The sequence below is a fragment of the Uloborus diversus genome, chromosome 4, assembly GCF_026930045.1.
Source record: "Uloborus diversus isolate 005 chromosome 4, Udiv.v.3.1, whole genome shotgun sequence".
Classification (NCBI taxonomy): Eukaryota; Metazoa; Arthropoda; class Arachnida; order Araneae; family Uloboridae; genus Uloborus; species Uloborus diversus.
Window position 1 is genome coordinate 91,319,131 of NC_072734.1, and position 25,036 is coordinate 91,344,166.

Genomic DNA, 25,036 nt, shown 5'->3' on the forward strand with positions numbered 1-25,036 from the left:
TAGCCATAAAATTCCGAGAAAACAGCCTTTAAAGATTTACGCGCAACTTATTAACTAGTAGAGATTGTGCGTAAACAAGCGCCCGGCGGTCATGTGGGCAGCGCGCTGGGCTTCCATGCTGTCGATCCGGGTTCAAATCCACTGCGAGTGTTTTTTTTTTTTTTTTTTTGTTCATTTATAAAGTAACTGTTACAGCTTTGTACAATTTGAATTGAAGATAATGCGAAATTTTTAAACACGTAAAGCACTTTAATAGAGAAAATGGAGATAAATTAAATCGATACAAGTTAAAATTTGAATTACAACGGCTACAAAATTACTGTGGAGCTTAATTTATAGATGATTTTTAACAATATAGTTGTTATTTATATACATACACCAGAATGATATTTATCATAAAAACATGGAAAACAAAAACTGTTTTGATATCTCGCACAATTTATAAAGGAAGATTGCTTACAGGATCAACTTTTTTGTGAAAGAGTCGTTGGAAAACATACTTCATTTACATTCAGGAAAATTTTTCTTTTGTCAGAATGTTTAGAAGTATACCAGGTATATCGAATCATTTTATCAAAAATTGGCGATGACAGTTGATGGACAATTGATTGTATTTTTATGCAGTCTTCACGGGCATTTATTTCTCCATTATTTTCAACGAGAAACGCGCAATTATGTATATTTTTTATTAAATTCTTTACCTGTCTATAAAAATAGACGTCGCAAGGTTGAACAAGTGGAGTACATTTTGGTGGAATCCCTTTAAGGATTGGAGATTTTTCATCATCCTGGAAAATGTGGTCGTATAGTTCAGGTTTTGTTTGTCCTCCCGAAGAGTCGATAATCAATAGAAATTCTTCCTTTCCCACATAAAACTTCAAGCAAACGGTTTAAAAATTCGATGTATAGTCTTGTCGTTACCTTTCCTGATTTCAAAGATGTTATTATGACATTTTTATATTTTTGTTAGTATTTATCAATTGTTTTTTGAATTCGGGGGCCAAAAATAGCAGTTGCTTTTTGTAAAAAAACAAATACAAAGGGCAGAACTTTTCCAGACAGGGTAAAAGAATATTGAGCGGTATATGAATGCATTACTCTATTCATGTCGTGCCTTTTGACGAAAATAGTTTTACTTCCCTTTCGAGCCAAAGTCCTGTTGTACGCCGACTGATACTGACATCCTGGAAAAAGGAAATGGGAATTAAAATATTTTGTCAAAAGCAGGTGCGGATCCAGAGAGAGGGTTGTGGGGGGGGGGTTCATAACCCATCTTTTAAATGACCAAATATAGAATAAAATTGCATTTTTGGGACATATTTTGAAAAAAAATTGCCCATTTCGCACAAAAATTACCCTTTTACCCCTCTCTTTCCGAAAATGACCTCCTCCTAAACCAGAAGCTGGATCCGCCCTTGGTCTGAAGATCGTAAAATAAGTTTTTAATTACTTACCAGTTTGGTCAGCATTGATAACATAATCGTTTTTGAAATTCGGTATCAACTTTAACGTCTGGATTACAAAAGTGTCTGCAGAAGCCAAAGTTTCTTCGATCGTCGCAGTTTCTCTTTTTGAAACAAATTTTGTGACTTTTCGCTGACGAATGGCATGCTTCCTTTTGAAATTTTTTTACCCAACTGTCAGATGTTTTAAATTCAAAATCTGTAAACTGTCGTGCTGCTGCTAAAGCCCACTGTTGCAAGTTCCGAGTAGTAACTTGTTGATAATTCTCTCGAGCTTCTAGAAAACGATCATATGTCCAAGAATTGATTACATCGTATTGATCTAACAGATTTCCTCCATTTTTTATTTCTTTCTCCCATTGCGATAAATATTCATTTTTTTTTTAACCTTTTTTTTGTAAGGTTTGTAGATTCCATGAGGGGTGAGCCGTTGCTATGTTCACAACTTTAATTTTGTAATCCAAAGGAAGATGCTCTACCTCTCTTCTTTTTTTCTCTTTTGGTTCGTATTCAGCTGATGAGCTTTGAATTTCGACTTGCTCAAAAGGTTCCTCCTCACAGTTTTCATTTTCATGAGCAAGTTCGTCATCAGTTACAAATATTTTTTCAACCAGCATATCCATAGTACGTTCATAAATTTCTTCGCCCATTAACACTGCTTCATGAGAAATTGAACTTGATGATTCTGCTGCAATCAAATGGTTTTCAGTAAGCAAGCTCTCGTAATAAACGACCGCATCTTTTAATCTCTGCTTCAACAATTCCTTGTGCAATGAATTTTGATCCATTTTGCCAACAGATTTTATTTGTTTCAGGATTACTTCAATAACCGACCATTTCGATTCACAATATTTTAAAAACTGAAATCCTTTTTCACGATATAGAATGTTCCAGTCTAATATACAGCACAGACGATAAATAAATTTAATGATGAAAACAAATATGAACATTGCAAACAATAATAGATGGAAAATAAAGAGTTGAATATTCAATGAAAAATACAGCAGACGATAAATTTACAAATAACAGAATCAAGGAGCAAAACCATTGCTCGATAAGTACGGTTAGGTTTTTTTTAAATTTGACTACCTGCTTATATGCAATAAAACAACAGTCTTACTCATCCACAAAGAAACTGATTATGTTTTTATTGCAAAAATCATTTACTTCGTCAAAGTTTATAATATCTAAAAATGTGTAATCACTTGTTTGTGAGAATAGTAAATAGAGTTTTGCAAACTGCAAAAAGCGGTAATAGTCACTTTATAAATGAACAAAAATGAAAAAACTCGCAGTGGATTTGAACCCGGATTGACCGCATGGAACCCCAGCGCGCTGCCCACATGACCACCGGGCGCTTGTTTACGAACAATCTCTACTACTTAATAAGTTGCGCGTAAATCTTTAAAGGCTGTTTTCTCGGAACTTTATGGCTAGTGCGCTTTATTACTTTACCCTGAGAGTACCCTTAAGGGATACTACTAATATGCCAAATCTCATCCCGATCTGAATTTCCGAGACCGTAACCTCTCCTTGTAAGATGTCAGTTAAAGAATAATTAAAATACCTCTTAGAAAACTCTCAGCTTAACAATATGATCTTTTTTCTTCCAGTAAAATTAGAGAACAATTTTAAAATTAATATCTTCTTGTGAAAGAGTACGAGTCTAGCTGTTTGGTAGCAATATACTACGCACATTAATCATGCAACTGCGATTTCAGACAATCAATTTCAAGTTTGAATGCTGAAGAATCTTCTTGTTCTTATGCTAAAAGTGCAGAATAAAGAACCTAGTTATTTTTTATTTGTTTTAGGAAATTGTAGTATTTCCACCAAGTTTAATTGAATTTTTCGACCAACAGCTACTGTGAAAACCAAAATATTTCTACGCTTTCATATTCGGCTACATGGTGTCCAAAAGTTGACTTTATTTGGCACTCGATGTAAACTCGAAGGCAAAAATCGTGCGAAAGACAAATGAAGAAATAATGAACAAAAAACGCTTGAATTAAAACTTCGCCATTACAATATTATTTTCATGAACTCCCTTAATACTTCTCGCGTACCCCCATCGGGGGTTCCGAACCAACCCGATGCTTTAAAGAACTACCCGCCGTCAACGGAAAACATAACATGTAACAGAGGCAGGTTTCTAAATGGAATACCCATCCTTAACACAAGAGAGTACTTACTTATAACTTATTTTAGCAACACCTGCCAGACTATTTGGCACACATAAAAATTTACATACATAACAATAAATTAAATAAAGCACTGAATAATTAAAAATTATAAGAAAAACAGTTCTAAGTTTTTTTTTAAGTTTCACAACAGATATATTTTACTGTAGCACATTTCTTGCTTTACAACGAATAAATTTAACGGCATAAAACTTAATGGTGAATTAATAATGTTCCACTCAATAAAGTATTGAAAGTGTAAAACCTGGCACGTATCTTGCGATTAGATTGTTTTCCAAGAGTTTCGTAACACGTACAACTTTTGTAATGAGTACAATAGTTTTGTGTAACTACGACACATTAAGCAGCAAATCCGTATTACAGTAGAGTCACGAAAATCCGATTCTCAAAAGTCCGAGGTTCTGTTTAATTCGAGGTGCTTTGTTGATATATTTAAGGTATACTTTTTATAAACAAAAAATGTTTTAATCTGAAAATTGAAATATTTTGCTATGTAGAACTTTCCTAACAACATACAAAAAGGTAATAGATAGATATTGAAAGGTTTATGTCAATAATACTTGCCAAGTGGCATGAAATATTCATTGACTGTTAGAGATGGATTAAGAGATGCCTTGAGAAATTAGGAAGTAGGTTGACACAAAAAATAACTTGAAATTAAAATATTGTTTTGTCACAAAGAACGAATAAACAGCTCTTTTTAAATATCCGATTGCAATTAAAAAACTAAGTGCAAAAGACAAACATTTTTGTATTACGTGAGGCACGTAGGTACGCTCACACATACACACAAATGCCACGAAAAAACTCATCACAACTTATTCGAGGCCGATTAAAGGGCATTTTTGGTTACTTACAAGTTTACAAGACTACTACGTGCGGACATCAAGAAAAAAAAACTAGTCAAAACTCGTTTAGGGTTAATTAAAACATAAATTTATGCTGATATTTGAGTGATAAATTTTTCAAGGAGATAATATTTCTTTTTCAGAGTGTAAGGAAGTAAACAGCGCATGCCCTTATGTAGTCTAAAGAATTTTTCTGATAATCCGAGTTTTCAGTAACCCGAGGTGATGAGAGCCCCAATTACCTCGGATTTTCCAGACTCTACTGTACTTGCTTACTGTACGGTGTTTTAAACTAGTGAACCCTTTTTTCAACTTCAGGACCAGTTTTTACTCAAACTTTATGATAGCTCACGCAAATACTAACAACATTTAAATAATGATGAAATGGTCTTGGAATTAGAAACAATATATTTGGACCGTTTCAATAAAAAAAAATGTCAGGATCAGTTCACATGCAGGAAATCAGCGTAGCTCCAGCATGCGAAAGCACTGCGTTAGAGCTACTGATCTAAACCATTGATGGTTATAATGCGAAATAATCGGTGGCAGTGTGGCATTGAAATACCTAAAAGCGTGGCATTGAAATACCAACTAATAGACTTAACTCTTGCTAGTTGTGTAAACGCTCCGGTCACTACGTTAACGTTGCGTTGAAGCTGCACTGAAATCGAGGATTTTTGCATTAGTAAAATTTTGCATTAGTGCATGTAAATAAACCCTTATTCCATAGCTTATGTTTGTTTATGCTTTAAAAAGGAGAAAAAAAATACCGGCCATAACTTTTATCCCTTTTTCATTGCTTCTCTGATTCATCATTTGCTTCTTGAAATTAAATTAAACAGAAGACTTTCTTTCAATTGTCAGAAAAAAATATAAATTCATGCTTTTAAGATTTAGCATAGCATACTATGATAAACTTTGTTAAAGCAACAAAAAGGACCTAGCTAATAATCTAAACTATAGTGCTAAGTAGCGAATAGTTTCTAGGAACTTCCCTTTTGTGCTGAAAGGTATACCAAATTACTTGTATTAAAACAAACTGAGCTGTAATTAATGAGATTAAGAAGTTTTTCTCATCTCGATAACATATCATATCACGGGACGCGGGAGCGTCCCGCCCCGCGAAGGAAGCCAAACGTCAGCAGCCAACAGAAGCAAATCCACCGCCAAAGACGAAAGAAAATAAAGCGACCAAGGACAAGATTACGCGACAGAACGAATTGGGGTTTTTCGGGTTTTTTATCCCTCTGTATCTCAACCCCATGAAGACCCCCGGAGTTGATTTTTGGTACACTCAATTTCTAGTGGCCCCTGACGCCGTAAACCAAAATACAATCCCCTAGACCATCAGGGGGAGGAGGTATTAAAGTTATAAAATCGCTGTTCCAAAAAGTTTTCGCTTTCTTTGACAGGGCTACAGCCCAGACGAAAAAAGGAATCAAGCTGAAATTTCGCACACATATTCCTTGTGCCCTACTGATGTGCCTTTTGTGCCATTTGACCCCCCTCCCCTTTCCCCCTCGTTTTTACCCCCCAAATTGTACCTTCCCGGGGTTCTATCACAAGCCCCCGGTCAAAATCAAAAATCATTACCGTAGCCCCCCCCGGGGGGGCTACGGTAATGATTTTTTGTAAACATATTCTTGGAGGGAAATTGAGTACATATACAAAAATTCAACCCCCAGGGACATCATGGGCCAGAGTAATTAAAGTTTGAAAATCACTAATTTTCCCTAAATTCTTATGTGCTTACTCTCAGCTCATAGGGTTTGTTTATCTCGGACTGCAATTGCAAGGTTAGAACAGATCTAACAGTTATTCCAAAGTTGTCTTAGGAAATGAAATTCAATCAAGACTAAAACATATCCAACAGTTGCAACTAGACGTTAAATCGCGAATATCACAAATTTGCCACAGCGACTGCGCATGCGCGCAGACTTAGCTCATTGGGCTTTCTGTTTTCAGATTCTATGTTCACCCCCCCCCCCCCCCCAGTTTCACCGATACATACTTTCTTTTCTTCCTGTTTTTCAGTTTTGATATATTTATGGAGGGAAGAAATTTTAAATATCGGCGCGAAACTGTGGTTAAACCATTACAATTTTTTACGTGGCAAATTATATGAAACTGTACGCATATGAATACGGCACATATAACTTTTTAATTGAAAGCGAAAAATAGCACTTTTTATTGGTTTACTTATTTTCTAAATTAATGGATTTTTCACAAACAATACATAATGAATTGAAAATATATGAAATACGTGTGTGGATATCCGTGCTTTGCCGTAATTTGTTGGCTGAAAAATTTTTTGCAATTAATTTAAGAGACTTTTAATGATCTTAGTCCGCGCGCAACATGCGTATTCGCTATGGCAAATTTGGGATATCCGCGATTTGACATCGAGTAAAGTTGTATAGATCTTCTGACACATTCAAATTTAAAATATTTAATGGCTTAGTTTTTTTTTGTTTTTTTTTTTTGCTTGGTGATAACATGCGTTATTTCGTTTTTTAAATGAACTTTTAAACAAAACTAGGTATTAAACAAGACAAAGACTTCTATCAAGAAAAAGATAAATCACCGAACAATTAAAATTATTCCATAAAACGTAAAATAATCCACGATTTAAGAAAAAATGTAACTAAATAAAAAGTGAAAAGCTAGATTAAAATAGCCCTCAAGCTGTAAAACATTTAAAGAAACCTTCATGAAAATGTTGAATACATAATCTGTCAAATAAAGAAACTGTAATAGAATTTATTGCGAAGTTGTAAAATACTCGAAAGCAATATAATTTAAAATATAGTATTTTATTATCCAAGAAATTTTTTTTGCAACAGAGAGAGGATACAAGAATTGTAATAAAATTTAAACCTCCCAATTCTCGCAAAATGAACATAGAATCTTAATAGTCAGAAAATAACTTGACGTAAAATAAGGCTAGCCATTATTGTTCCTTAAAAACACAAAACAGCGTTGTTTCAATTGAAAATTTTTTGACTTGATCTTCTCAATTCTAAAAATACAGACAAAGTAATAATATCAATGCAAAAAAATGTGATATCTCATCAAAAACAACCCTGTTGTAAAAATTAATAGATTATTAGCTTTTTGCTCACCAAGCAACCACTTCACTTTGAAAAACTTCCCGCCAAACAAGATAAACAATTTAAAAGATCTATCAATATTTCTGAGGAGTTGAAGGTGGGAGGAGGTTTTAATGGAAGTAGCTGTGATGAAAAAGGAGAAGAGGGAGGATGATAGTCTGGCAGATACTTGGCGGGCAAACTAGATATCATAACTTTTTATGGCTGAGGGTTTTTGGATTTAGGATGCAGGTTTTCTTTTTTGGGCGGAAAAGATAAAGGTTTTCTTGGCGGGGAAATTTTTACAACAGGGTTGTTTTTGATGAGATGACTTCTTACCGTAAAGCGCATAAGGTTTTAATAAACATGAACTGTCAGTTTCAGCAATGTCACATGTGACCCTCATCACTTAAAAAAAATTACTGACGAATTTTCCATATCCCTTTGACAAAATTACCTAAATATGTCTTAAATCTCTTGAACGATATTACCAATACATGTCCCATGTTCCTTAAAAAAATATGTGCGTACACATATTCCTTGAATGAAATTATCTTCCCATTCCTCATATACTTTGAACGAAATTTTTTACATAATTCTCATATCCTTTAACCGAAATTGCAAACACATTTCTCACAGTAAGCAAATTTACCATCATACTTCCCTTTTCGTTAGAACGCAATTAACTTATAAACAATCATAGGTTGGTACTATTTCTTGAAAGTAATAATTGATTGCAAAACGTTTAATCTAGTGAAACAAAGATGCATACATTTTAAATTCAATCGTTGAAAGTAATTAAGAAGAAACGAAAATACTAGAGAAATAAAATTGTATTTAATCAAAATCCCCATGAAAGTCAGAATAACTAAAGAAATGAAGAAAGTCGATCTAAAAACAAAACTCCTTTCAAAGAAGTAAAACTTGTCACGTAAGAATTAAATTTCGTTTATGCATTTGAATAAACCACTTGGGACTTTACAACGTTAGTTAAATAATGAGTTTGAGAATTTCTTCCGCAGGAAATAGTTTAAGAGATATTACAATGACTGTCTGTGTGAGGCTCGATTTTTGCAATATTAAGGAAATAGAAAAAAGCGTTGTTAAATAATACTGAAATATTTCAAGCCTAGCATTAATTTTATATTTAAATTCTCAAGCTTTAAGCAGTTTTTTTTATGAAATTCATTTGTGTAAAAAAATATTCACTCTTCTTTGATTCTTTTGCTTCAGGAGCAATACGTTCTCTCTTTCTCTCATATGTGCTTGTTTCTACAGATATAGATACGTTTGCGTTTTAAAATATTCCAAAATCTAGCTTTAGTATATTGATCAAAATGGTTCTAAGAGCGCATTCATTGTAAAACAATTGTAACATCTGATTTATTTTAGCACACATCTTTTTCTTTAAAACAACGCCTAAAAAATGAATACCTACATTTTATTTTGCTTCTATCAATTGGCAAAAACATACTGAAATGTCGCTATTTTATATGAGTCAAAATGTATTTTCTTCTTTCAGAGGCTGTAGATAAATACTTAGACTATTAAAAATGTTTGTCGTACTGTGTAAATTAAAATTTCAGCAAAAATTAGTTAAAGGCAAAATTCGGTTAATACTTACCAGAAACGAGATCGTTAACCACGGGGTGAATTGCAAATGGTTGTTCGCAAATGGGTTTCAGAAATGTACAATCCTAACGATGAAGATCTAGCTTTCAATGGGTTCCGGGGCATAAAAATCGTCAAATTTTGCTTTTTTTTTTATCATATAAAAGTTTTTTTCCGTTTTTTTTTTCTGCTTAAAAGGACTTTTGAGTCTCGTTTTTATCTTAATTAGGACAAAAGATATAATTATTTTCGTTGCATGCATTTAACTAATATCATATTTAACTTTAAACTTTAAAAGCATTTTTCTCCATGACGCAATTTTTCCCGATTTTTTGCATTCAAATTCTTATAAGTCAGGAACTGATAAAGTAGAGAAATTTTAAGCACATCTTTTTCAAACAGTTTACTTTAATTTTTATTCGGGAAATGTGAGAAAAAAAAAGTTTACTTCAAAAAAGATGATTTTTTAAAAACGAAGTACTTTTAAATTTTTTCAAATTTTTTCTTAAAATATTTTTGATTTTTTATTGAATTAATATTTTGTAAATTGACGAATAAAAATAAAAACTTAGGTAATTGGGAATAATTTTTTGAAAAAAAAAATTTGAAATTTATCAACAATGTTTTGAGTTTTAGATATTTAAAGCTAACCCATTTTTAAAACAAATCACATTTGAATAAAAAAATTTTTTTTTGAATATTTATGTTATGATTTTGCTTATTAAACAGATGGTGAACCAGTGCAAAAAACTTCAAAACTCTAAACTGTTTAATTTTTTTTTCCAAATACCCCGGACCCCATTCAGAATTTTGTCACTTTGATTTCAAACGCAGTCTTTAAAATTATTCCCCAAATATTGCACTTCTTCTCCAGTGAAAATATCATTGTGACGACAGTTGTAACAATTAAAACGAAACTACTCGAGCTCTTTTTTTTTTTTACTCAACAGCACATCAGCAGTATTCCAGCACACTAAATACAAAAAAAAAATCGATTTTTTAACCCCTAAAAGGTATCTGAACTCTTAAGTAAGTCTAGCTTTTGTATAGGTTATCTTCCGCACTTCATGTGCACAAGTTAACAGTATGTTAAACATTTACATACAATCAAACCTTGAAAAACATTTGACTCGTTCTGGTATATTTAGGCCTTGAATTCTCTTGCATTTATTATAAAAATGAAAGTATCATAAAGCAATAGATACGTTAAAGCATGATCTCTGCGCTGCCTTTAGAAATGCATTAAAGAAAAATTAAAGGTTTTCCCCAGAGACTGAGTTTTAGTGATTTATTAAAGCACCGAGTACAATCCGCAAAAGCAGAACAATATTTCCAACACATTTAAGACGTTTTGAATGATTAAGAGAAAAAGTTTTTTCCTATTAGTTATCTTTCTAGTTCCCTTACTTTAGAAATGAAATGCGAGGGGAAGTTCCCATTACTCATGTCACACGGGCATCTCTCATTCAAGTGATGGGCGTTTTCTTTGCTCAAAAGCAATGGTCAATACCATAAATCGTTTTGAAAGAAAGCAAGAAATTTTTCATCTTTGTTTAGCATATTTCAGTAAAATGTGAATGAAACAATTTATAATTTGCTTAAGTTATCATTGTGTAATCATGTTTTATATCACTTACTGCTACATTGATTTAGTTCTGGTCTAAAAATTAGCTGCGAAATTCTTTCGTATAAGCAAGTAAACTTGAAATGTAGTCCTCTTTCATTTTTTACTCTTTTTGCAATAAAATCAAGGTTAATGTCATTTGATTTGAGCAAAGATTGTTGGAGAGACTGAACATGTAGAAAAAACAAATTAATAGAAAGTCCGGTATAACTGTAATGCTTATTCCAGAGATATGGTTTAAACGTTTAAATAAATCAATGCGGCAATGAGTCACCTCTTTTATAAAGCAAACCATTTCGTTTTTTTTCTTTTTGTCAAATTGATACCAACCAAACGAACAACATGCCAGTATTTATGAACAGTCTGAGTAACTGTTGAAAGGTTGTGTAAAGCAGAGTTTCAGACAGCTGAACATAAACAAATATGTTTAATACGAAACATGGGGACACACATACAGCAAGACATAGAGAAAAGTAGTGAAGACCCGACAAACAAGATTGTGGCTCTTTAAATAGAATAGAGGGCAGATTTTCAGCATAAAATGATGTTTCTCAAATAGCAATAAGCTTTCTCCTAAGTCAGATGGTGGATTAAAGAAGAGATTTCGCGAACTCCGTGGAAAGCTGCAAATGTCTCTTCCAATAAGAAATAAGCACAGTTCTTTCTTTTAAACCAACAGAGAAAGCGATTACATGCAACACCCGCCCTTAATCGCTTATTACTAAACAACACAATGACATAAGTTCATGCAATTTAAATTTAGGAAGAGCCTTAGTAAACATATCAGCAATTTGCTGATCAGTAGAAACATATTCAATATATATTTTTTTCAACATTTAAACTATTTCTAATAAACTTTAACTTAACATCAATATGTTTCAATCTACCAGAACTATTTTCATTAGTTATACATTTGATTGCAGACTGATTATCTTCATACATGACAATGTTATTTACAGTAAGAAATTCACATGCAATATTTTTATAATACACTAGATCTATTAAAGACTTACCAACTGCGAGTACCTCAGCTTCAGTAGAAGAAACAGCTATTGAACTTTGTTTCTTCACGCTCCATAAAATTGGATACTTTTTATAAAAAATAGCGTAACCTAAAACTGATTTGCGATCACGCGGATCTGATGCCCAATCTGAATCAACATACATAGATAAATCAACATTAGAGTCACAACACTTACTATACACAATTTTATAATCCGATGTACCTTTTAAATAGCGTAAAATTCTTTTAAGTCCGTTCCAAGCCGATTCTGTTGGATTCTCCTGCAATTGGCTGACACAGTTCACAGCGAACAGTATATCGGGTCGTGTTGTCATCGCAAGATAGAATAAAGATCCAACTAGTTCACGGTAAGGTCCTTTGAAGATAGTTCCTTCCTCAAAGTCAGGTGGAGTTGACTTTGCTTCTAAAGGTGTCGCACTCGGCTTGCACTCACTCATGTTAAATTTCTTCAATATTTTAAGAATATACTCCTTTTGATCTAGCACTAATTTAGTAGAAGTAAATTCCAAACGAATTCCTAAAAATTCAGAAGCTGGTTCAAGTTTGGACATCTGAAATTCATTTTGAAGAAATTTAATCACAATCATTATTTCTGAATAATATGATCCAGCGATAAGAATATCATCAACATATAAACAAATTATTATTTTTCTTCCATTCACAATTCTGATGAAAATACACGGTTCCGAGTTTAACTGCTTAAAATTAATTTTTAACATAAATTGCGAAAATCTGAAGAACCAGTCTAGGAGCTTGTTTTAATCCGTATTTTATTTTTGTATCCGTATCCATAACTTTTATTTAATTTGCACATTCTGCCAGATGAATCATTGAACCCTTGCGGTTGTTCCATAAAAACAATTTCTTGCAACTCACCATTCAGAAAAGCTGTTTTCACATCCATCACATAAGCTTTTAAATCCTCTTGAAGAATCGAAACAAGAACTAATCGTAAACAAGGCATTCCAATGACTGGCAAATAAGTTTCTACGTATTCCTTCTGCTGGTCGCCCCTTGCGCAAAGTCTGGCTTTGAGAGTTCCGTCTCTTTTCTTCCTAAACAGCCACTTACACTTTATGGGGGTCGCGTTATCAGGGAGATCTACCAGTTCCCAAGTTTTGTTTATCTGGATGGAGCGCAATTCTTCACCCATCGCGACTTTGCACTGGGCTTGTTGTTCTTCCGGTAGTTTTGAGATGTCATAAAAGGTCAACGTCTCTTCTGACGTGTAAATTGCTTCATATCGTTCTGGCTTCTTACTTTCTCTTTCTGATCGTCGGGTTGAAGCTACGGGAACTTCTTGCTTTACGTTGGTTTCGTTTTCTCCTATCTCTTTATTTACTTCGGTGTCGTGTTTTTCCTCGTCTTTTTCTTCTCCTTCCGGGAGCTCGTCTGGTGAATTACTGCTATCTTGCACATATACTTTATTTTCATTGAAGCGAACATTACGTGACACAATAACTCTGCGCGTATCAGGATCCATTAATCGATATCCCATGCTAGAATATCCAATGAAGATCATTCGTTTAGATTTCGGATCTAATTTTTGTCTGCGAGTATCAGGAATTATGGCATAAGCATCACAACCAAATAATTTAATTGGATTTAAATCCGGTTTCTGGGAATATTTTAGTTCAAAAGGTGACACATCATTTATGCTTGAACTAGGGATTCTGGTATGAATATATGCTGCAACTTGAATGGCATATCCCCAACAGTTCTTAGGTAAATTTTAATCATATAAAAGTGCACGGGCTTTATCAAGAGGTTATCTGTTCATCCACTCTGAAATTCCGTTCAATTCGTGAGTATAGGGGGGATAGGGATCCATCATAACTCCAAGTTTATTTGCTATCACTTTAAGTTCATCTGAAACATATTCCTGGGCATTGTCACAACGAATTTTTCGAACGCTTTCATTCAATTTGAGAAACTTTTTGATTTCCACGGAAACATCACTTTTCTTTTTAAGAAGACGAACTTCACAAAAACGAGAATAATCATCAACTAATGTTAACACATACCTTTCACCCGCTTGAGTTGGTGGGTTGACTGGACCGCATAGGTCAGAATGGATTGTCATCATGGGAGCTTTTTCTCTTCTTCGGTTTCCTATTCCTATAGGGTTCGTGGACTGCTTCGCTAACACACAGTTTTCACAAAATATATTACTTGTTGGTAATCCTAGTTTGCTCAGAACATGGTTTCCGGAGTGTCCTAACCTGCGATGCCACAGTTCACCTCCATCTTTTTCTGCAACAAAGGAATTTGAAATGAAGGGAACAAAATCACTTGCATATTGACCTTTTGAATTCAGCTTGCACAAAACAAAGTTTGTACTTCCCTTTTCAATAACGGCTTCGTCATTTTTGAAGCTCAAAGTGTATCCAGCTTTTTGTATCTGTTTCACTGAAATGAAGTTTCCATTTAGTTCTGGAACATATAACACATCTTTCAGTAGGATCTTTTGCACACCGTCACCTAATACACCGCGAATAGTTCCTATTCCTTTTACTTCCAGTTTACTGATTTTTGCAGCGCATGACACAGTTCCTGAGGATGATTTTAACTCCTCAAACCATTCCCGATATGCACACATATGAGCTGTAGATCCGCTATCCACAATAAATGATCGATGTTCTACTTCACCAAAAACAAGAGTCACTGTAACTGCTCCATTCTTTGATGAAGTATTCTTTCCTATCTGGACTGTGCAATTCCTCTTAAAATGTCCTTTTTTTCCGCACTCCGAGACTCGACGATCTCTCATCAGCGCTTCAGCATCCAGAAGACGACTGCAAACAAACTCTAAAGTCAAGTTCTCCGAAGGCTGATTTTCTACTGCAGATTTCGATGCGTCATACTCTGCTGGAAGAGAGATCAAAAGATAGACAATACTGTCCATGTCACTCACTTTCACGCCACACGATTTTAGTTGGGTAACGAGCCTGTTCACTTCATCAATATGCTCCTGCATGGATGAGTCCTTTTTTCATTTTCAAAGTTGAAAGTCTCTTTCTAACCAATATCTGACTGACCGCTCCTTCTCGAACATAGATCGATTTCAATTTTGCAATGACTTCAGCACAAGTCTTTTCTTCCGAAAGCGAAACTAAAACTTTATCACTAAGTTCATCACTAAAAGTTCATTAGCTTTCGAAGAATCCGCTTCACGTTCCAAATACACCTCTAAATTCTTTGCTGCGAAAACCGCTTCCATTCTCCTGCACCACAGAGAGAAATTCCTTCCGTCAAAAGGCTCAACAGAATATTTTATCTCGTCCCCCATGTTACTCCGCTACTGCAGTGATTTAGTAGCTGGGTGAAACTTAGAACTAACCACGCTCTGCTGTTGAAAGGTTGTGTAAAGCAGAGATTCAGACAGCTAAACATAAACAAATACGTTTAATACGAAACATGGGGACACACATACAGCAAGACATAGAGAAAAGTAGTGAAGATCCGACAAACAAGATTGTGGCTCTTTAAATAGAATAGAGGGCAGATTTTCAGCATCCAATGATGTTTTTTAAATAGCAATAAGCTTTCTCCTAAGTCCGATGGTGGATTAAAGAAGAGATTTCGCGAACTCCGTGGAAAGCTGCAAATGTCTCTTAAAATAAGAAATAAGCACAGTTCTTTCTTCTAAACCAATAGAGAAAGCGGTTACATGCAACAGTAACTTTGTTTGAAAGGATAAACGTGATGAAGTTCCTGTGTGTTTCGACCTCAATGAATTCCTGATTTTAAATTAACTAGTCATTATATAACTAATAACATAGTCAACAGCAAAAATGCATCCGGCTCAAAAAACAGCTATTTCCGAAGCATTTTGCCTCACTAAACACTAGTTTTCAATATACAGAGAAACCTAGGATAGTGAATTCTCACTAAAACTCTTGTTTCCTGCCAGAAAGAAAGACCCCCCATGGGACTGACTTGTCTTCTAAACTTCGACCCAAGTTGGGAGAGAAAATCTCACTACATGAAAACCGAAATAGATTTGAAGAAATTTAAATTCATGGAAGAGAAATGCCCAAAACCAGCCTGGAGTAGATCCGCCCATTTTTGTTTCTGCCCATGCTCATTCTGCTGGGAAAAATGAATTCGTGAAAGCTGTGAACAAAGACAATTTTCCACTATCTTAGAATGCAATTTCTAAGATATATTGAAGCTAAGATTAATGAGAGAATTTTTAACGGCTCTTCAACTACGTGTAATTATGAAAATCACTGTTTTTGAAGAAGAAAAATGCGAGGGGAGAAAAAACATCCAGAAAGCCTTTAAGGGTATATTACAAGTATTTCTAAGTGGCAGGGAAGACGAGAACTATAAACAGTTGGTCAAAAAATCCCTACGGAAGTTCTATGACTATTGTTGAATGATGTGTCTCTGAAACTCTATTTTGTTTACTTCTTCGAGTATATTTTGTTTAAAAACTAAAACTATGAGCAGTGGGCATGAGGAAACGTTTCACCAAGATATCTTTACAATGGAATGTAGATATCAGAGTCATCGGACTACTCACCAAATGCTGCTGAACAATTAAAAAAGATGGTCCTTCTTTGACGTACAAAAGCAGTCCGAAATGAAGTGATTACAGCAACAAGCCAAAAATCACCCATTGCTTTCCGAAACATGAGCATTATTTAATAAAACCGGACCTATTTAATAACATTTCTTGCATTGGATTTTTTCTTTTTTATTTTTTAACATTACCTCTAAATCACTATGTGGTTGCTGTGCATCTTTCTCCAGTAGGCTGTTATGCATCTTGAAAATAAGAGCTAATAAAAAAATCCACTACCATATTCATTTTTCTCAACCCAAAATTAGTAGGAATTTACTATTTTAAAGCAGGATGCAGACATAAAGCTCTTTTTTTTTTTTTTGACTAGTGTAATTGGTGTGCCTAATTTATAAATGTGTCTACATATTTGTTTAAAAAATATTATGATACGTTGTCTGTGAAGAAAATCCACCTTTATTGACGCTTTGATTTATCTGCTTATATAGCTTTAAAATAGGGTTTCAAAAGAGATTCTTCGGGTAAAAATCATGTGACATAAACAGCATTGGAACTTTTGGCTGACTTGAATACAATTAAGAGAATACATATTAGTACATTAAAACTAATGCTCTTGAGTAAGGTTTTTTGTGCAAATTCTTTTGGGGTGAAGCAATCAGATACTTCAAACTTTGCAGGTTACAATTGCTATACTATATGCTCCTTAAATCATATTGATAGTCGAATCTCAAAAAAAAAAAAAAAAAAATCTAGCATTAAAGTAACAAAACATCTATTAACACATAAACAAAATTATTTATAACTTTAAATGGTTCTTGCTGGTTATAGGGTCAGCGGCTCCCATCAGATTAAAAATCAAAATCCTTCCAAACTAAGATTATTTCAGTTTTAAACCACACTTTAAAAACATTCCTAAAGGTTACTGGGTATTTCCGTGTTACATTTCGGGATTTTAATGGTTTTTATCCACTTCCTGGAAAAATCGGGTATCATTGTCAAAAAGTTTCCTGAAATGCTACAAGTAGCACGAATGCAGACATTTCACTGTAGTGAAAACTATTTTTAGCTCCCAGTTTAAAGATTAACTGAGCGTATTTATAACGTGTATCCACAATTACAGCCCGTCCATACTAATTAAGCTCCCAAAGGGATCGAATAAGTATGGACTACGTTACTTAGGGAGAATTGCAGGTGAGCAAGATTCTCGTTACTCACTTGCAATTCTGGCTTAGTTTTGGCCATGTTTGCAATAATACTCTTGGAACTTCCTTGATAAATCAGGAAGATGCCAGGCTATTACATAATACTTTCCTAAGTTTATTCCAATTTTCCAAAGATACAACTGGCTTTTAACGGGAATATTTCTGAATTTTTCAGGAGGCTTCCAGGATAATATCAGGAAGGTTGCTGAATTTTAGCGGAAAACTTTCCAGGATTTTGCAATACATGTTACTGTTAAAAATTGGGCACATCAGCTGCTCATTATTTTCCAGGAACGTTTCTGAATCGTTTTTACAGTGTAGTGTTCGGCATACAACTCGTGACATTTTTAATTGCCAAAAGAAGCTAAAAGGGAGATTTGACATGAGGTGCTTCCCTCCCATACTCCAGCCTACGAGTCACCAAATTGTTTGGCGCTCGCAAATATGACGTACTAGTATTATGACTAGATCCTCATGTTCCCAGGATATTATTCAGTCGTGAACGATATTTTTCACTAAATATAATGTGTCCACGGTCAATACAGATCTGACTTTAATTCAATTTAACGTCAATGTAAGCTCCCTTCATCGTCTACATGAATGGAGCGGAAGTTATTAAATATAGGCACAAATGACGCTCACGTAATGGTGTTATATGCGACACAAATGCAATTACTCATTAATTAAGAACCTATATAAACTAAGCTAAGTCTCGACTGTCTGTTTTGAGAACTGGAATGGGGTTGTGTCCTTCAGTCAAAAGTAGTACTTTTTGTCTCACTAAAATTGATAGAATAAGCAAAAAAAAAAAAAACATTCACTCAGAAAATACGTTCATCTTCCCAAAACTTCTTTTTTAATTATTTTTTTTAAATGTCCGATTATTCAAACAAGGCGTGGTGTTTATGTCGTCACAAATGATGCACTATGGCGCATCTTTCTACCGCATTTCCACGTTATGATAATCAAGAAGCGAATTACAATTGCACTCTACGCTTGCTATCAACCATATCGTTGCCAATACACGTGAGTAAAGATGCGAATTAAATGTTTTGAACCGTGAATGGCAACACTGAATGGCATTTCATCTTTGTGATGTCATCGGCAAAGCGTTAAACGATGAAAGAACACCTATTTAAGTATTTTTTTTAATATTAAACTTAAAGATATTATTTAAAAATAGTTAGATTTTATGTTTTTAAACATGTTCTTTCAGAAAAAATACTTTTAAATTTTGGAAACGACCCCATTTGCTACTTTCCGTTCAATTAATAGTGAAATTTTCCTTAGTTGATTTTATCTTTAACTTTATTTTTATTCATTAGTTAATTCTTTTAACTCCTGAACACTAACCACTTTGATTTTTGCTTCGGGAGAAATATTTCTTAAAGTGCGCTCTGGAAGAGCAGCTACAATTTTCGTTTCATAAAAAACCTCCCAAGTTTTGTCATTTATATTTGTTTTTAGTTGCTCCCTCACTTTTCTAACTTTGTTACTATTTGTTGTGTTTAACAGTTGTGTTCACACAAGCATTATTTCGCTCCCTACTTACCGCCTTAGCTTCAACTGTCATATTGTGACTGTCATAAAAATTAAATGACTGTCATAACTGTGACTGTTTATGTTAGATAATCAATACTACTTGAGTTACTCTTATAATCTAGTTTTATTTATTATTATTGTTTTGAAATATTTCTGTTAATTATCCCACTTTTTCTTGCAGGTGACGAATGGGTATGGGGTCGTTGGGGCTGTGCAATATTTATATTTCTTCAATATTTAGGAATTAATGCCTCGTCACTTTCAATAACAGCCTTCACGGTGGAGCGGTACATTGCCATTTGTCATCCAATGAAAGCCCAATTTATGTGCACGGTGAGCAGAGCCAAGAAAATCATCATCGGTGTCTGGATCTTTGCCTGTTTTTACTGTAGTCCTTGGCTTTTTCTTACGAAGATACAGCCCATATACTACAAAGGTCACCAGGACAAGGAGACGTGTACTTTTGCGCTTTCGAGAAAGCACTACGTAGGATACTTCTTTGCAGATCTGGTATTGTTCTACATACTGCCATTGCTATTGTCTTGCGTTCTGTATGGATTGATTGCGAGAATTCTGTTCTCCAATGAAATTCCAAAGACGCCAGGAAAGAAAAATTGCTCAACGGCCAATGTATGTATAGGAGATTCTAAAAAGACCAATAGTAGCACCAACGCTCGAGTACAGGTAAAATCCTGCTTTTCTTCACTTTTTTCAAATTTGTAGTAATATATATATAAACAAAACATGTATACATATGTAAGTATGCACTTAGTGCAATAACTATGCATGACCCCTATACGGCGACGTATATATATATGGCGACGTAAATCTACGTTTACGTCGCATCTCGGCCAAATTTGGCATTGAGTTACTCTGGCACCCGAGAAGGGACGTAGGGGCTTTTCGAACGCCAGAAAAGAGCTGAACCGTTTAAACTTTAATTTTAGGGCCCTGAAAAGACATTAAATGACACTTTCGATCCGAAATAATCATCCGATTTTCTTGATTTAAATCTTATTCAACAGCTCACGAAAAATACCCCTTAAATGGATTTACTTTCTTCGAATTTCAAAAAAACCAAGGCCGGGAAAAACGTTATAAGCAGTTTTAAGCATAACGGAACATAAATATCGAATCGGAAATTAATCGTTTGCCAACGAGCTCAATTTAAATTAACGTGAATAAAATCATTTTTATATGTTGACATTCTTTCCCTCGATTGTGAGCAAATACTTGCTTTTGCTTTGAGGTAAAATTTTACTCTTTTGATTATTTTTTCGCCTTTTCTTTTGTAATGCCAGTAGAATATATTTAAGGGTTTTAGTTGCATTAATGGAGGTAATGGAGCGTTCAATTTATTCGGGAAGATTTGCCGTAAAGATTATTATTTGAGACTCATTGATTTAGGCAGTATTTTTGGAGTTTTTTTTTTTCTATTATCTTAAACAATTAAAAACTGAGCGCAATAATCTATGTATGTATGTATGCATATATGTTAGGGTGGTTCAAAAACACTTTTTTTCAGCTAGAGCCCAGGGCACCCCCTATTTTTTTTACGCTTACTAATAGTATTATGCTGTACAAATTTTAACTTCTTACTCAAATTTTAAGACGGTATTCCACGACCCCTCAATTTAACATTAGCCGTAGCATAGAAAATGCCAAAAAGTAAGAAAAATTTAATTTTCCCAGCTGTTTTCTTTTAAATGATTATTTTATTGCAATGTAAAGGGGTGTCCCAAAATTAACGCAAGATTTGAATTTGCCACAATTTTTGATGTAAATTGTTGGCAGCCACGGAAAAAGAAAAATTTGACAGCTGGGAATTTAGGGTTAGTAAAAATGGAGTGTTATGCTATTATACAGCCAGCGAAACAATTCAATCACTGCATGAGGAATTTCCTGTTCGTGTACTCTCTCGTTTCGGTAACATGAATTGTACCCTAGATCGTGTGATTTTACATCATTAGACTTCTCCCTGTGGGGTTATTTGAAGTCAAACGTCTATGTCAGCAATCCCACAACCACCTGCGCATTACCTAATTGCGATATCGAGCGCCAATAACAGTAAACTGCTTCACCCGCCCAAACTTTCGTTATTTTTCAAATAATTGTTCGATAATGAAAACGCATTATAGAATCGAAAACGCTCCATTTGTAATAACCCTAGACCCTCAGCTGCCAAATTGTTCTTTTATCAAGATTGCCCACAATTTATTGCAAAAATGGCGGCAAATTCAAATCTTGCGTCTATTTTGGGACACCCTTTATATGCATATTAATAGTGTATATTATAATGTGTAGCACTGTTTTTTCAGTTCAATGTATTTTTTAACCTCCCGCCCCATACGATGGAAGTTTGGGAGAGGGGGTTGAGCACTCTCTTTCACTTGAAATAGAAAGCTAAAATTCTTACAGTATATTGCTATCCACAAGAGTAAAAGTATTGAGGGGTTTCCTGGTATCTAGGAGGATTTTTTTTTTACATGTATTTTTGAACCAGTAAACTGACCTTCGAATCAGGTACCGTAAACGCGGCTACTCTGGCCTTTGGGTCCTTCTTTCGCCCAAACGGATAAGAAGGTACAGCGTCCTCTGTCAACCTTCAGGGAGCAATTTTTTTTAAACATATTTTGACAGATTCCATTGGAGAGCATTCCCAAGCACTCAATTATGTATACCAAGCAGTTATATAGCTCTGATCAAGAAGCAGCACTAGAGGTTCTGCATTCCTTGTGCTAACATGTGAAGAAGCAGTTATACATCAGCCAAGAGTTTTTCAAGTACTTATTTGCAAGCACTATATAATACTCTATACCGTAGTATAGTTGTAAATCTCATTTCTGTGTGTTTTTTTTTTTTTTTTTAAAGTGACAATGACAACATATCTCTTTACCTAAAAATTACGACCTACTTTGACCCAGCGTAAAAACTTGAAAAAATCCGCCGAGAGATTTGGAAAGGTAAAGAATAACTAAAATTAAAACTCTAAACAGGAAAAACACAAGAAAAAACCTGGAATCTTCGGCAGCAGATAAATAAAGAGATTGCGAACTCAATTCATCAAGGCTCAGTTACATGGCCTTCATTATGGAAGATGAAGAGGAATAAAAAGTTGTATGTGGTTTAGAAAAAGGTTCACCAAATGCACCTACATTGTTACAAATATTGTTGAATGTGGAAAATTTTATGGAATCTGAGCTCATTTCTTTCTAAAGATAGCCGTTGATCCGATAGCAGAAGGAGTGAATGTTAAGAGCAATGGAATGTAACCAAAAAGTTTTGAAGTGACCGAAAGTTTGATCCTTTGTTTTACAAATGATGTTGTCTTAGTAAAATTATTCAATCCCCAAAAGTAATGAAAAGATGACTGTTCTCCGTCGGTAATTTCTGAGACAATAACTAGGTAAGCACACACATAATAAAAAGTAATAATCGTAATCACATACACACACATACACATACACCTACACACATACACAAACACATACACACACGCATACATACAGACATCTACACATACACACACACACAAAAACATACACACAACTACCCACACATTCATGCCTGCTCACAGACACAAACACATATGCCTACACACATACACATACCCCGCCCCCACGCACACACATTCATACACACAACTACCCACACACTTGTGCCAGCACACAGACACAAACACACATGCCTACACACACATACACATACCCCCTACACACAAACACACATACCTCCAACACACAAACACACACGCCTACATACACACACTCGTGATTGGGAAAAACATAATTTGAATTCAAGATGTCAAAATTTAAATTAATTTTTTGTTCCTATTTTTTTTTCCTTTTTACGCATCTCGAGCAATGCGTTGAGCCTGAGTTCTACGCCGTATTTTTGTAGGCTGTCTTAGACAAGGGGCAACATAATTTGCTGTCTTCGCTGGATGAAGAACTTCAGCATTTTGCATGGAATTTCGAGCAGAGGATGGATTGGATGAATGATCTTGATCCAATTCCTCCGACAACGAATAGTCGACAAGGCTAGTATTGATAGCTTGCAGCATTGTCGAAAACTCTTTTATGTTTCTGTGTTGTCACTTCGCAACTGGACAATTCTTTAGGCATTTTTAAAAATTACGACAAATCGCTTAATGTTCCGCACTTTGCAGTAAAGCAATAAATATCTATGAAAATGTACGCAAAAGAAATGCTTCGTATGTTAATAATGGCTATAATCGAACAACTAAAAGTGCAACAGCTTAGTGTTAAAATTATGAAAAATATCGTCTGCGACTAAACAAATGGAACAAAATCGTTCTGTTGCTACATGTATATTTATCGTCTGCCGAGTATTACTTGTGTTTGCTCGTATGTTATCTTTTATAACTCGATTTTAAGCAAGAATTGATTTTGTTATATTGTTTTTAGATCACGAATATGAAGAATCAAAGAACAATTTTTTTAAAAAATGTCTGAGGCCTGTGAAAATACAAAACGTTTTCTTCGACTTTATTTGAAATAAAGCATGGTTATTTTTCTAAGTAATGGTTTTAAGACTCTCTCCAATTTCGCCGAATGATAAAATGCGACCAGGCACGCATACCTACTTCTAATGAGAAGCGACTCGGAATCATTTTAAAAAATGCAATATTTTCTCTAAATTTGCCGAATAAAGGAAATTTTTGAGAGGTCACATAATGACTTCCAATCGGGGTGCTATTGATTGCGCTTAGTTGAGTTTCAAAACAAAAATCGTGAAAACGGTTTTGGCGTCCTGGTGCAAGTTTTGGCAGCGATTCATTTATGTCCCGATCTTCGGGCAATGGTTATGGGCAGGTATAGATTAGTAAATACATACTCCTGATTACCAGCTGAATGTAGCGATAATATCAGTTACTGCTAAACGGCACTGATAAAAAAAAAAAAAAGCTTTTATCTAGCGGAAAGCAAATAAACATGTTTGCACCATAAAACTAAAGTAATATAAATTTCGGAAATGCAAAAAAAAAAAAAAAAAAACAAGATGAAAATTTTGCAGTTACCTTCCCACAGCAGAACGGTTATGGGTAAAAAATTTCAAAAATGCAAGTAAATGAAAATAAAAAAATTTGCAGTTCCTGCCGTTTGCCTGTCCACGGGAGAAAGTTTCCGTTCTGCCGTAGGCTGCGAAAGAGCAGTAAGTACATACTGCCGACTTTCCGCACAATGTTGCGATAAAAGCAGTTACAGCTATTTACCTCTGATTTTTAAAAAAATGCTTTTTTTTCTGCGGCAACGAAATAAACATGTTTGCACCATAAACTATTGCAATATAAATATCAAAAATGTAAAAAAAAAAAAAAAAAATGAAAATCGAAAAACCTGTAGTTACTGCCGTTTACCTGCCCACGGCAGAATTTATCAACACCTTTTACTCTAGGCTCTTACGGATTACTCAGTCAACCTTCGGCAGGAAGATTTCAAAAACTCTTAGAAATGTTTCCAATTTTCGTGAAGTGTTTTGACACTAATCATCAATGCATCAAAAAATAATCATTGCGCTTGATTCGCAAAATCTCAAATATCGAAATACATTCTCAAAAAGAAACAGTTTGGTAAAGATTTTTTAAAACTTTCGATGGATTTCAATAGTCGCAAGAAGACAAGCTTAAAACATTCGATAAAATGTACAATAATCTGGAGATTAAATAAAAAATGCCATCGAGCCTGTCCCCCTTCCCCTAATTATCGTTGAAGAAAGATTTATTTATCGCCAGGAACGGCCAAATACGTGCAGGACATTTTCTTAAACTATACCATCTTCTGTTCGGAACTAAAAATCAAATCTTATAAATAAGATTAAGCAAAAATTTTACGCAGTTTCATAAACTTGGCCATTCTCTGGCAAATGTATGGTAATGTTGTC

At 34.4% G+C, this 25,036-nt stretch overlaps 1 protein-coding gene across 1 annotated transcript in view; it reads left to right on the forward strand.

Annotated features, from left to right (window-relative positions):
* The window catches only part of LOC129220704 (thyrotropin-releasing hormone receptor-like), a 95,982-nt gene that overhangs the window by 23,190 nt on the left and 47,756 nt on the right, over window positions 1-25,036 (forward strand). The window contains exon 2 of the mRNA XM_054855134.1: window positions 19,314-19,816. Within this exon, the coding sequence (XP_054711109.1) occupies window positions 19,314-19,816 (503 nt within the window). The remainder of the gene's footprint in view (window positions 1-19,313; window positions 19,817-25,036) is intronic.